This window comes from Carassius auratus, chromosome 42 (genome assembly GCF_003368295.1).
Source record: "Carassius auratus strain Wakin chromosome 42, ASM336829v1, whole genome shotgun sequence".
Lineage (NCBI taxonomy): Eukaryota > Metazoa > Chordata > Actinopteri > Cypriniformes > Cyprinidae > Carassius > Carassius auratus.
The window spans coordinates 12136761-12151545 of NC_039284.1; the positions used below are offsets into that span (position 1 = coordinate 12136761).

At 35.6% G+C, this 14785-nt stretch overlaps 1 protein-coding gene across 2 annotated transcripts; it reads right to left on the minus strand.

Moving 5' to 3' along the window:
- Positions 1–4095: 4095 nt before the first annotated feature.
- On the minus strand, positions 4096–14352 carry LOC113060669 (nesprin-3-like). Of its 2 annotated transcripts, XM_026229782.1 has the most exons (5): positions 14246–14352; positions 13742–13900; positions 12046–12219; positions 11055–11096; positions 4096–6638 (listed from the first exon to the last, which is right to left on the minus strand). In XM_026229782.1, the coding sequence occupies exons 1-5, from the start codon at positions 14294–14296 to the stop codon at positions 6447–6449; spliced, it is 618 nt and encodes a 205-aa protein (XP_026085567.1). In that variant the 5' UTR covers positions 14297–14352; the 3' UTR covers positions 4096–6446. The 2 variants fall into 2 exon arrangements, with proteins under 2 accessions (XP_026085567.1, XP_026085568.1); XM_026229783.1 differs by lacking the exon at positions 11055–11096.
- Positions 14353–14785: the final 433 nt, after the last annotated feature.

The following is a 14785-nucleotide window of genomic DNA, read 5'->3' on the forward strand; positions in this document are numbered from 1 at the left end:
TGCCCTGCTAATGCTGCCAACACACTGGTGCCAACCATCTGTCCTCTGAGAAACATAGAGGAGGAAGCTACAGCGATATAAGAGCGGTGGGCAAATGAACACTAATGAAACACAATACTCGATCCATTCATCATGACATTCGGATGATATTATATCAACACTTCGCATATGATCCTGTGACATCACATCACATCACTATCTGCCTTTTGATCCGAAGCTGAAGGTCAGTGGGAACATTTAACCAGGTTTTGTGGTTCCAACCTTACCTTAGTGGTTTTCAAAACACTGACCACAACAAAGGCATCATTAAACTCTGGCTTTAACAGGCTTTAATTAATAGGGTCATTCCATGTATCAGGTCAGTCAGCTGAACCGTTTGCAGTCACCACAGATGAGCTCATCCTGCGCTGCTCTGAAGAACACAGATTCTCATGACACACTATTGCTGGCACATAGAAAATTCAACTGCAATAGCTGCAATAAACAGTTTATGATACAGTAGATGTTATCACATGTTCTTCCCTTGGTTAATAATGTCTAAATAATGCACACAAGCTTGGCCATATCTAATTCCTGCAGTGAACTCAATATTTTACAGCTGTTATAATAACACATACAAAACTGGAATTTTATATTATGACAGGGTGCTTAGCTAGTATATATTAACCTAAAAGTAATGACAGAAAGTAATTTAGACTCATCTCTCATTTTATAAAAGCCAATAAAAATCATTAAGGTGATATTTTTATTACAGCTGTTTTACTAAACCTTCACCATTTTAGACTTGAGATATGGTTCTAGGTGCATGACCTTCTGGTCATGTTTACTGGCTTTAAATAGCTGTGACAGGAGCTAAAAGATTTAACAGATCGTGTTTTTCACAGATAATGTTAACAAGTCTTATGTTAGCATGCATAATATTAAAATACTCTTTAAAATATTGAATACAAATAAAGTTAGGAAATATTGCGGTTATTCAACAAGGATGCATGAAATTGATCAAAAACAACAAAAGATTTCCATTTCAGATAAATGCTATTCTTTTGATTCCTCAAAGAATCCTGGGGGAAATTTAGTAGAGTTTCCACAAAAATGCTAAGCAGCAAAACTGTTTTCAGCACCGATAATAATAAGAAATGTTAAAATACTATAATTCTGAAGGATCACGTGAGACTAGAATAACGGCGGCTGAAAATTTAGCTTTGGCCATCACAGGAATAAATTATTATTTTTTAAATATATTAAAACAGAAAATTGTTATTTAAAACTGTAATAACTTTTTTTAAATATTAATGTTTTTTACTGTATTTTTTATCAAATAAATGCAGCCTTGGTGAGCATAAAAGACTTCTTTCAAAAATATTAAAAAAACAGTAATCGATAGATAGATATTATTATTATTTTTTTAGGAGATTTTGTTTTATTATATTGCATTCACAAGACTTTCCCAGTGGAAAGCACCCCTGACATGGGAACCTTGCTGCCATGGCAACATGCCACGAAATTAAATATTTACTGCAGTGGTTCTGGCCAGCCAGTGTATAACATAGATTCCTTCAGCTGCTGTTTTAACAGACCAGGTGCACAATGACATTAACCCATTTGTTATGCTTACTGATTAATTAACAATGACAGGGCTACGAAAAGTCATCCAGTTTGCTCAAGTGATATTGCTGCTTGACTTTTTAATAGTCAAAAACATTCCTTAGTAAGTCACACAAGGTTAAAAATTGTCCAGACTTTGGCACATTATTAAGCCAATGAGAAAACGTCAGTCTTTAGCAATGTGGGTCATGTCCGGCACATTAACAACAGCAGTTTCTCATGTAACCAGGAACTCTTGGTGTGTTTGTCATATCCCACTTAAGCCAGCAAATGTGTAACTTGTACTCAAGTTAAAAGTTAAGCAGCTAAATGTGATTGCACCACATGCTAGAGTACATCCGGCTAGTGTGATTACAGCTTCATCTCAGAAATGTCTTCTGCCAAGATAATTCTATTAGCAAAAAAATGCTGATTTCCATTCACATTACACAAGGTTGATGAGTTCATCTTTCTTTATTCAGTGAACCTGGTCAATATTTGTGGGTCCAGATTATGAATTACTGACTCCAATAAATTATAACTCTAGATTGGTGGTTTATTGTTATTTGTGTAAAGCAGTGGTATTTTAGGATTATACACTATTACAATTTTTTTAAAATATTTTGCTTAGATTTTTCAGTTGTTTTTTTTTTCTTCAGTTAGTTACAATTTTAGTCATTTTGTTATGCACTTTGTTATTTTGTAATATTTCAATAATTATATTTGTTTTAGAACTTTTTGAATGTTTATATTGTATATGTATATGTATGTATATGAATGTATATTTTATTTCAACTATTTAACATTAGTTCTCATTTTAGTCTGTATTTTAAGTTTTCTAACCTTAAACCTTAAACATTTTAAAAACATGTTCAATACTTTAAATGAAATAAACTTAAACTGAAAAAAGAAATGTATTATTTTCCAGCAACAATTCTTGTACTGAACTAGTACTGAAATAACTCAAATGAAATTAAATAAAATCTCTCTCTCTCTCTCTCTCTCTCTATATATATATCTATCTATATATAATACAACATTCTAAAACTTAAAAAGGAAAAATGAAATATAAAAATGAAAACTAATTCAAAATATGAATAAAAACTAATGGTATCTTGATACTAAAATAAAACTGGTTTTAGTTAACTGTAATAACATTGGTGAAAATTCCTTTGGTGTAACGTTTCATACCTGCAAAGTCATCTCTTGTTTTGCAGATAAAGGCTACTTTTTTAATTTACTTTTTTGAGCTGATGTGTCAGTGTGTAAAGGTGATGTTTAACATGGGTAAAACGCTGTATTCATGCCATGATTTTGAGATGAAAACACGTGGCGTTCTACTAGGTCATTCACATGCTTGGACTCAGAACTATCACACTATCAATGCCTAAACATAGCAGATAATGAATGTGAGGTGGTCAGGTGCAACGATGGTACAAGCTGTAGCTCTCAAAAACATCCCAGTTCACAAGTTGTAACTACGAGATCTACAAGGACATGAATGCTAATGATCCCTGTATTATTCAAACCCCATTACTTTCACCTGAATGTCTAATGTACATCATACCACGACTTGGATCTCTCCTCCAGAATATTTTAGGCATCAGCAAACAAACATGATTTGGATTGCATTGATATGACACATGGCATTTCCACACCAGAGAAATATCTAAGCAGGAAGGAAACGGCAGTGTGAAATCTGTCGCTGCGCACGTGGGTGAGCGTGTAGGAAAGATCCAACTCTTTCCCACTCACAGGAATTGCATTTGAATAATTTAGCGTGCTTTCAGTGAGTGGGCTTTACATTAAAGTTATATGTATGCCATCATATATTTGTGCCAAATAGGCAAGAGTTCACATACACACCTCGAAGACAAACAACCACATGACTACACAGCGAATAAGTCAATAAATGCACTCCGCTATGACCAATATTTAACCAAAACATATCTGTGCAGTCTGATAGTAACTCAAATAGCTGTTCTGACAGTGCTGTGCAGTATCCTTCAATTAGATCTGGTTTCCCTTTAGCTGGTGACCTAAATGAAATGTAAAAACAAATCTGAAGTGACAGAGTACCACACACATTGTTGCTAAGGCAACAATGAAATTACAAATACATGCAAATAAACATTTCCTTAACCATAGTTACATGTGAACTGATAAAATGTAAAAACCCTCCTATGGATTCTCCTTTCCAACTGTACGAAGTAAATCAAATAATTTGCAGAGTAACCTCAGACCGACCTTATGAGGGTCTTATTGATAGGGAAGACCTATAGCTGTGCTCCACTGCGTGATGTCTATTCACACCTGCAGGTTTTGTGTTTCATTGTCATTGCACATCTTGTCAGACCAGTTCAGCTTTGGGTTAATGCTGAATGCAGATAAACAGATACATTTCCTGCAAAAAGAGTATCACTGGCGTTCAGAATGGGAATCTTGATATTGAGTCACACATTTATCTATTCAATCTCAAGTCCATAGCAACAAAAGAAACACAAACAGTCCTGAAAATGCACTGCATGTTTATTGCCTGGAGTAAAATACAAAAATACTGGTAATATGCATCATACAGTATATATATATTTATCGGTTTACAGATACATTATAAGAGTTTCATCCAAAATATGGTAATAAAATATATCTATTTTTTAAACCTTTTTTTTTGTTAATACATTGTCTTACAACCCTTCCTAAATGCTTTCATTTCATTTTAAGCTGTCTTTGAAAATAATTCCCAGAATTTTCTTCCCAAATCAAAGCTCTCCGATGAGAAACTCTCCCATGCACACAGTGCTGTAAACTGGCTTTATCAGAATACATTTAATTATCTTATATGGCAATCTTATAACACAGCTGAACCACATAACTGAGTTTTGTACATTTACAGTATCATTGATGAAACCAGTACAGATAATTAAAGGGTTTGCACTGACATAAAAAGTGATTAGAGAAAGAGTTCACTCAAAGATATGTATTTGCTGAAAATGTACTTACTTTCAGGCCAGACAAGATACAGATAGGTTTCTACATCAGAACAGAATTAGAGAAATAACGTACTTGATGGACTGAAGTTGTGTGCATTACATTATTGTGATGTTTTTATCAGCTGTTTGGACTCTCATTCTGACGGCACCCATTCACTGCAGAGGATCAACTGGTGAGCAAGTGACGCAATGCAAAATTTCTCCAAATCTGTTCCAATAAAGAAGCAAACACCTCTACATCTTGGATGGCCTGAAGGGCAGTACATTTTCAGCAAACATTCATTTCTGGGTGAATTTTTCCTTCACATACAAACAATAAAGCAGTGTAATAACCTGATATGCCAAGCTTCAACGTTACGGTTTCTTAAAAAAATATGCAGCATACTTTGTGTGAAGTCTCTTTCTGACCATGCACTATTATTAATGCATGCCATTTAACATGAGATAATTCATCATGTGTCATAGGAGATAATATACAGAGAGGTCCAAATAAAATTTTAAAAAGGAGATTTTGCTACAGGATAAAAGTACTTAAGTCCAGTGTGCGTATGTGAAATACTACTCAAATCTGTAAAGCCTTGCAATATGCCTCTAAATAAAATGAGTAGCACTGCAAACAAAAAGCTCAAGGATGCGTTCCAAGAGTGTTTTGACTTTTTGCCAGCTCTGAAAGACAGACTGTTTTTGAGTGAAGCCATTGTTCTGGACAAAAATAAATCAAGTCATTTCTTTCATCGAACCATGAACTTAAAGAAGCAGACCTGAAAGAATAACTGAACTCAACCCCTGATGGTCTTAGGCCCTTAGAAATTCCAACTGATACATTGCTTGCAAAAAAGAAAAAGAAAAGAGGAGAAATCAAAAACAGACCAAGAAGGTCACAGAGTTCCAACATTCAGTTAAAAAAAGGACAATCCCCCCAAACAGGGATATATTTCCTCTATAATCTATGCCTGCAAAACACTTACAATACCCTATAACAACAATCAGAGGCAAACCAATGCCAAAACTGAGTCTTAAAGCTCATGTGATTCTGCAATCAATACTTCCAAAAAACATTGAACGAAAACTCTCTTTTCTATGAGCGCATGTGCACAGCACCATTGCTATGAAGTAATACAGGAATGTTTGTGCTGATTTTGACCTTTTCCACTTCTGTGAATTTTAAACTGAACTTAATTTCGAAACTTTCAGATGACAGTCTTATCTTTGACATCAGAATCGATACCTATCATCAAACGGAGTTTAGTTTTTGAGTGACCTGAGAAAAACAGCAAAAAAAAGATTTTAAACAAGTGGTATGAATCCAAACATGCACAAATGCATTTAAACATAAGATAAACTACAGTATTAAAATTATTTATAGGAATAGCACAGCCAAAAATTAAAACGCGGTCATCATTTACTCGCCCTCATGTCTTCAAATAAGATATTTGTATTGTTTTAAATCATATTATGAATGCCAGTGAGTCAAAAACAATACAGGACCCCACTGACTTTCATTGTATGAACAAAATAATAGTTTTTTTTCACAGAATAAAGTGAATCAATCATGTATGGAACAACATGAGGGTGAGTAAATGATGCCAGAACATCCCTTTAGTATGTAGCAACAACAGAACGAACATAAAAACATGAGCGACTTGCTACGGATCCTGAGTAGATGTCTTTATGTCTAGATGGGAGTTTTGATCTTTGTTAAAGTGCCATTGGTTTATCCAAACGCCTGTAGAGAAAATGAACCCATGTCTATGCCACCCACACTTTCACTCTCTCTCACACACACGCACATACACATTCATACACACATGCTTTCTGATGTGCAACACAAGCGCAGATGGTCATATTTTTTTAAAAAGCTGCTGTTGATGCTTAAGTGGGCGGAGGTCCGTCGTAGCGGAGCATGATGCTGAAGGAGCGGGCGAAGTTGTTGGATACTGAACAGCCGGTGCCCTCATCCATCAAGGGCAGCATGAAGGCCAGCAGCAGCAGGGCCAACAACAGGAGCTGGAGAGGAAGAGCCACGCGACAGACACGATACAGGAAGCTGAGACCACTGTTCCCCTGCAACACACACAACAACAAAAACCTTGAGTTTCTACAAGATCGTTCACTCTGGAGGTCACCGAATAGTTGTGCTGTTGCACGCTAACACTGTAGGGGTTTCTACTCATCTACAAGTGTCCAACAGTTTAAATCACGCTAGTTTCACTGCAGTCACTGCTCAACTTTGCTGCAGCAAATCACTAAATCCAACTGAAACTAAATTACTTTGGTCATTGCTCATCACTGTCAGTATGCATTAGCCTTAATGCAACATCCTAAAATATAATAACATCAGGCTTGTTTTGGATCTGAAACAAGTGATTGATTAAAAGCTTATTAATAAAATCAATCATTTTAAACTGAAACAAAATCAACACGCAAATATATACAGTATAATATTAACTTATCTCTACAGTATGTTGACAATCTTTCAAGAAAAAACTCAAAGGTGTTCAACTGACCAAAAATGTCTGGGAATCCTTGATTCAACAGCAAAAAAATCAAATCAAAACAAACAAACAAAAAAACATAAACATTATTTTTATTACACAGAATTTTTCTACAGATGCATTTCCGTTATGAATAAAATCACTAAAATAGACTTTTTTCCTTTCTTGGATCAAAACCTTGAATGATCTTGTTGCAGTGCATTCTGGGTTTATCTTATTCTAAAGGATTTTTGAAATGTTGTTTTAAAACGTTTATGTGCCTAATGTTGTCAAAGTCTCTTCAGGAAAAGTCACTTGACTTGGACATATTTGGAGTGCATCCAAGCAGCTATTTTTGGGCATGCAAGGTCAACTCCTATCTACTTGAGTGGGGAAATCTCAAAAACTGCTGGCCAAACTCATACATATTTAAATAACATATTTAAAATCAGCAATAAAATCTGACAGGAACTATCCATTAATATTGTTTCTTGTCCTCAAATTATGGAAGCATATGGGTAGCAATATTCAATTTGGAATGTAATATGCAAAATGACAATGCAATATGTAAAATAGCAATGCATTTCTGTATTTATATTTACATTTTCCAATACATTTGTGCAACGTTTGGTGCAAAATGAAAATGAAAATTAAATTACATAATTGTAATTTGCCATTTCATACACAAGTTTTAATATGTAAAATGAATACTAATTTTAACGCTTTATAAGTTGCAAATTTAAAATGAAAAAGTATTACAGAAATGATTAGATATGTATAACATGTTCAAGCAAAAACTGTGGCAAAATTATCATTTAAATGCTATTTTTCTTAAATGCATTAACACTCACAGTCAAGACACTTACGATTGCATTCAATGTCCCAAAATGAATGTAGCAAAATTCAATGTGCACATCACGAGCTGAGCCGATCACGTGTCCACCCCCTCGCACCATGTCAATCACTGCGTGAACAAGACGGGGCTTGCAGAAGGTCAGAGACTCAAATCACAAGAAGAGGATTCAAGTGAGAGAACATGGACAAGACAGTTGGTCTGTGTACGTTTTGATAATTTCGGTTTATGGCTTCAATATTTCATTTGTACTTATGGGCGGCGCTGAAGCGCTGCTTTCATCTGATTGGTCGAATCGCTCCACCTTCATCTCGGTCTTTTCATTCTTTCAGGCAGAATAAGAGTCAGTGCGAGTGAAGCACTGTAATGTCTGAAACCACTGCTCACTGTTCAATATTATGCTTCACTGTAGCATAATATTTTAATCAGATGTAGCTGGGCACATAATTCGTGCATAATTCTTGTCGGCTCGTAATGCATTTTCAATGTGCACATTGATTTTTGCTACATTCATTGTGGGACATTGAATGAAAATGCAATCGTAAGTGTCTTGACTGAGAGTGTTAATGCATTTAAGAAAAATAGCATTTAAATCATAATTTTGCCACAGTTTTTTTCTTGAACATGTTAGACATATCTAATCATTTCTGTAATACATTTTCATTTTAATTTTGCAACTTATAAAGCGTTAAAATTAGTTTTCATTTTACATATTAAAACTGGTGTATGAAACGGCAAATGAAAATGATGTAATTTAATTTTCATTTTCATTTTGCACCAAACGTTGCACAAATGTATTGGAAAATGTAAATGTAAATACAGAAATGCATTGCCATTTTACATATTACATCCCAAATTGAATATTGCTACCCATACGCTTCCATATCAAATAGCACTAAAATGCGTAAATTTCTGACCGTCCCAGCCAGTGTGCATGTGCAGTCCTAAGCACTCATCTCAGGACACGACCGGACCTGCAGTAATGCAATGACTTTTCCAATGGTTGAATGGCTCTTTTATTTAGAAGACCGGATTTATTCCACAATATTAAGCTTCGCTATTTATCCCACTCATGGTTATACGGGTGAACCGTCTTAGTATTTCTAAAGTCTTTGTTGCCAAGGTAGATGACTCACTAATTTTATTACAAAAACAATATGTACACACAATAAGCTCAAATTCTGAGTATAGAGAGGGATTTTAAGAGTAATTTTAAATGTTTATATTTTCTAAGCTTAAACTTTTCTTCTAGTGGATGATAAAAGGGCAGAAAAATTCCATACAAATCTCATATAATTCCTCCAAATCATGACATTGCAAAAAAGAAAACTCTTTGACAAGAATATAGATCCTGGCTTGTGACTTAATGTAGCAACACAAGACCCATCTCATTTATTAGCATTGTTCTACTAATAATAAAAAAAACAAAAAAAAACATCACTATGATCGAGTCATTTTTCCATGACTCAATGGATACCAAAAAAAATATGAATGAATACATAAAAAATAAGGATGTTTTTTCCAAGCTCCTGTAGTACTGTGGGAGTTTATGTCCACCCACAGCTGCTCAACAACCGCCATTGCTCTGAGCTCGAACTTTATACAACCTTTTCTATTTAACTGTATCAAAGCTTAGGAACATGGGAACTCTTTCTCTCTGGGTGTTTGAGAGACAGAACAGAAGTACGAGAAAGTGAGGAGGAGGAAATGTGGGTGGATGAAAAGCAGAATATCTCTCCACACTCTTCTTTTGTCAGCCTCTTTACAGGACAATATAATTATACTGAAAAGTAATTACAGCAGTGCTCAGGCCTGGAGTAATGTAGGCTATAGAACGACAGACTGTTCTTACCGATACACATCAACAATCGTTCTTGCTTGATAATCATACAATAGGACAATATACAGTGGAGAAAATCATTTTTTTTATCCTCCCATCTCATAGCCTATTTATTCCCTTTAGGGTTTCCATAGTACACTTAATTTCCTTTCCGAACATTTTTTCTTATCTTTTTTTTTTTTTTCTAATCGCTGTTGTTGTAATGTCTGGGTACCCAGAATGCGCATCCATCAGCAGAAATATATATTAACTGAAGCCAGTTTGCTTTACGTGTTATTTATAGCAAACCAAATTACAGATGCTTTGTCAGATTTAAGTTGAACCGCGGTCCCAGCGCATGCCGAACCGTGTGTGGTGACACCCCTAATATATATGCACATTTTAAAAACTCCTAATTAATTTTGGATGTCCAATTCAAAATAATTTCAAATATAGTTTTTTTTTCCCCGCATATTTTGCAGAACTAGCTCAACCAAAGCATTTGTGAATAGCCTTGTTAACTGGAGGGCAATGCTGCATGTGTAAATCAACATTTCTATCTCCATCCACTAATATCTGCTTATGTAGATAATGCAGGCAAACTCGGAGCAGCTTTTATATGCAGTCAGCAGTGCACCTGCATCTCTTCTCAAGCAGACATGACTGTTCATGAACAGATGGCCAGAGAGTGAAGGAGTGAAAGAGGTGATAAAATTGGTGTGAATGCTGAGAAAATTGAGAAATTACTGAGAAAGATTAACACGCTCCGCAGAAAAATGCACTGTAGCAACCTCTTGATGTTTTTAAGTGGCCCACAGAGCCAAAAAAAATAGCATTTGTTTTTGGGGCTAAGACAGTACTCTGATTCAGGATTTCTAAGTGCTATTTATGAGCCTCTATTTCAAAGCCCTCCTACTATCCAGCTGAACAGCATCTTACTTACTTCACTTGAGAGTGCTTACAAACTCTTAAAGTCAACATGAAACAGCATTCAAAAACCATTTTGCGTCCATAATTTGAATTATTTAAGAGTGAAACAATATTTAACAAGAAATATGTAGTACGCAGTCGATTCAAACTGCTAAATGAGCAGCTCCTTTGAAAATTATTAATGACATGCCACTGTTACATCTCAGAAACAAAGTTTACCAGCCTCAGTTGGTGTCAGTAAATAAACTCTGCTTTCAATTGTGTACTAGACACGAAAAGGGAATACTTTCTATTCAAAAAGGCTTCAAACATTCTCCCCTGTCAGATCAGAGAGATTGTGAACCCCACTTTAAACAATTTCCCACTCACAAGATCAAGGTCTACTTTCAAAGAATAAAAACTACCTTTTCAGCTCGGACATACTCCTGTCCTTGCCCACCGAGACCCTGAAACAAACAGAAACATTAGGTTTAGTTAGTTGCATCCGGCTATAATCTGCTACCCCCTTCTGGTGGACATATGATACTACATCAAAATCTGCATTGGAAATGATAGTAGATGATAATATGCAGAGGTGCACATCATTTGTTCAGCCTAGTTCTCATTAGAGAACCTGGAGATTTGGTTTGGCCCTCACACTGCATTAACTATAAAAAATGAACTAATAATAGTTATAATGTTAATGCACTTTATTTCATTTAAAAATTAAAAAATAATAGTAAATAACTAAATAACAGTGTGTGATAATACTTTTAAAAATAAAAGGCAGTCAATGCGAATACATTTATTTTATAGTAAACTTAAAAATAAAATGCTAATATTTACTACTACTTTCTTTGTTTGCCTCACTTTATCTATTCCCCAATTTTAAGTCACTTTGGATAAAAGCGTCAAAAAATAAATAAATAAATGCGTTTTCATCATATTCAAACTTAAAATTAGCAGGCTTTTATTTTGGCAGGTTATCGGCAAATAAATATACGCGCTTCCGTATTTGCTGATTAAAGAGCGTCAGTGGATGCATGTCACAGTTTTGCATTGTGCTTTGAAAATGGCATTGCATAGCCTAGATGTATGCTTTCATGTTGAAAATTATATAGAAAAACTTATATAGTACAGCTTGTGATCTAAAATGGTAATTGTGTATTATGTCAGCTGTCAACCATATCGGTACGCAAATGCACTGTCAGAACATATTTATGCAACGCATTTTTTATTTTGGTCATGCATGCGGACCTGCGGACCACTTATGTGAACCCCTGGATATATGGCTCTTTCCTGGTATTCATAATATAATAATTTTGTTCCCCATTTTAAAAAAAATGAAGGGAGTCAAAATTATGGCTTAATAAAGTAATAAAACAAAAACAGTTGTGAGAGATATTCTCTTTGTACCTTGTGTTTCAGCAGACCTCTGAGGTCACCAGCCTCTTTAAGTTTGGACTTGTATAACATCCAGCGGTAACGCAGCTCTTCTAGCTCCACGTCCTCCTCCTCTGATGTGTTCTGCTGACCGGCCATCAACTTCCGAAACTGACTCTGACCCCAGGCTACACCGGCATTTAAACCCTATAAAATAATAATAATTATATATATATATATATATTTTTTTTTTTTCAGATAAATTTACAATGAGGGGTTTGTGTATGTGTAGCAGTCAAAGATTTGTGCATCATGATCCAGTTATTTTAAACCCAAACCTAAAAAAAACATTCCAGACCAATCCAATGTCCACAATATTACAAAACAAGTTTTTGCAGTTTTTGTGATGCAAATACAGAACCATTCAAAAGGATGGGGTTTGGAATTAAGATTTTTTTATGTTTTGAAGAAGACTCTAATGCCTCACCTGACCTGATTTAATTTTATAAAAAAAGAAGTTTTAAATAGGAAAAATATAGAAACTCTTTGGTCATTTTTGAACGAGATGCTAAAGGTCTAATCAGATTCAATGATCGATTGGTTGATCTTGTGGCACACTTGTAACGCTGTTGCAAGCATAGACAGTAAAAGAAATGGACACAGCGACCCCATTGGAACTCAATTGAGACAGGTGAAGCCCATTTTTAGCGATTTTTAGCACTTCCGTTTCTGACGCACAGATGCTAAGCTAAAAGTGCTACCGTCAGACCCAGAGATACGCTGAATGGATTCGAAAATGGTAAAAACACAAACCTGTTTAACTCTAGAGGAGTCGGAAAAGGAGCCTATTTTCAAAAAAGTGGAGTGTTCCTTTAAGAAACATTTCTTATCTTTATTAACCCTGAAAACATATGTGCTGCTTTATATTTTCACTTTCCAGTTGATTGATAAGCAAATCTCAGTTTTTAATGACATAGCTGAGTAATTTAACAATTTCTTTACAGAAAAATGGCAGATAACATTTTAATTTTAATCCACATAGAATTAATATTCAATATATTTTAATGAGCACATTATACTAACAATCTCTAAGTTAGTCTATAAGTAAAAGTGTCTGGAATTAGCAACAGTTATTAATGGAGAAGGAAGCAGTTCCTGCTAACATAAGTCAGGTTGAGCATTGAAGCATCTGGGCACTTTGTCAGCTGAGGGGGAGATTTAATTAACTGACAGAGCACAATATGCAAATGATTGAAGTAGTTCAGGGTATATTCAACAGGAAGACCACCTATAAAGTGCCATTCAACAGCTTTTCCAAATCAGAGCTATGAATAAAAAGTAAATCGTGACACAGTGGTTGTCAGTCCAACTATTATCAGATATGAAAGCTTCCAGGTAGTTGTGAAGTTTGAAGCCTGGGGTAAAACCTGAGCAGAAGCCTTTTCAAAGCATCACAGATCTGCAACCCACAATGGGACTGATGTAAATGTACCCACGGCACACAACACATCAGACTTCCACAGACATGTAGCTTTACATATTGAAATTATCCAGCGTGTTCTTTGCGGCCTAAGTAAAACATCACACTGCGCTTTGTTGAATAAGATATCAAAGCTATCAAAGATTGTTTTTTACTCTCCAACACTTTTTGATATTTTGGACTCCTCATGAAACTTTAATCAAAAACAGATAAAAAAGAAAACAAAAAAAACTAACAAACCTCACCAACCTTGAGTGTATTCTGTCTTATCCTCAGTTCTTTTTCGCTCAGGGATCTTTGGTTGTTCAGAATTCCTGTGAGTTTGTCATTTTCCATGTGAAGCCACGCTTCAAACTCCTTCCTCTGGGCCTCCATATCAGCCTGATGTTGGGGCCCCTGAGAGCCCATCTGCAGCAGAAATGAACAGAGACATGATTATAGCCTCAGGTTACTGCTTGCCATAATTGTGGCTGTAGGGCTGGATGACCTAGCTTTTTTTTTTTTTTTCAAGTCTTCTGATGAATATTGCACATCTATGTTTTAAAACTTTGCATTTATAACAGGCTACCTACTATTGATAATTTTTGCTATTTATATTTAAATCAAAGACCCTGATATATACTAAGTCAAGACAAGGAGAGACCTCTAAATATTATTGGAATATTTACTATCTAATTTTCATATTTTGATATAAGGTTCATTGCCTATATAATGCTGTCAAAATAGCAAGAATCATATTTTAATCATCCTAACCTGAGTGTCATCAGGCGGGGATCTGTGACTGCTGCATCCTTTTCTGTGCATCAGAGTCAGTTTTTTATATCAAGGTCTTCAATCCAGAACTATGTATGTGTTGTTCCCATTTCCCAGTCTGACCACCGCTCCTGAGCAAGACACCTTCGTCCATCCCAGTCCTCTTCCTGTTGATATTACGGGCACCTCCAGATACGACTGCATCCACTTGATCATCTATGGACTGGTCTTGGTTATTACATCCTCTTCTCCAGGCCTCTGAACCTCCTGGTGGTCGATCTGGTTTTGCTTCCATGTTTTCTTCCAGCTCTAGGTGACCTGTTGATTTTGTTCCGTGGTAGGATCTCTCATGCCGGCCTGTTCCTGCATCTCCTTTGGCAAATCCAACTTCAAAGTCTGAATCCATTCCCAGATGATGCCCTTCTGCCCGTCTCTCCAGCAACTCAGTTCTCTGGAATTGGTGATCTTGGTCACCTCTGGCACCATGTCCATTCAGAAGCCTAGTAAGTTATGGTTAAAGAAATAAACAGGTTGTCAAAT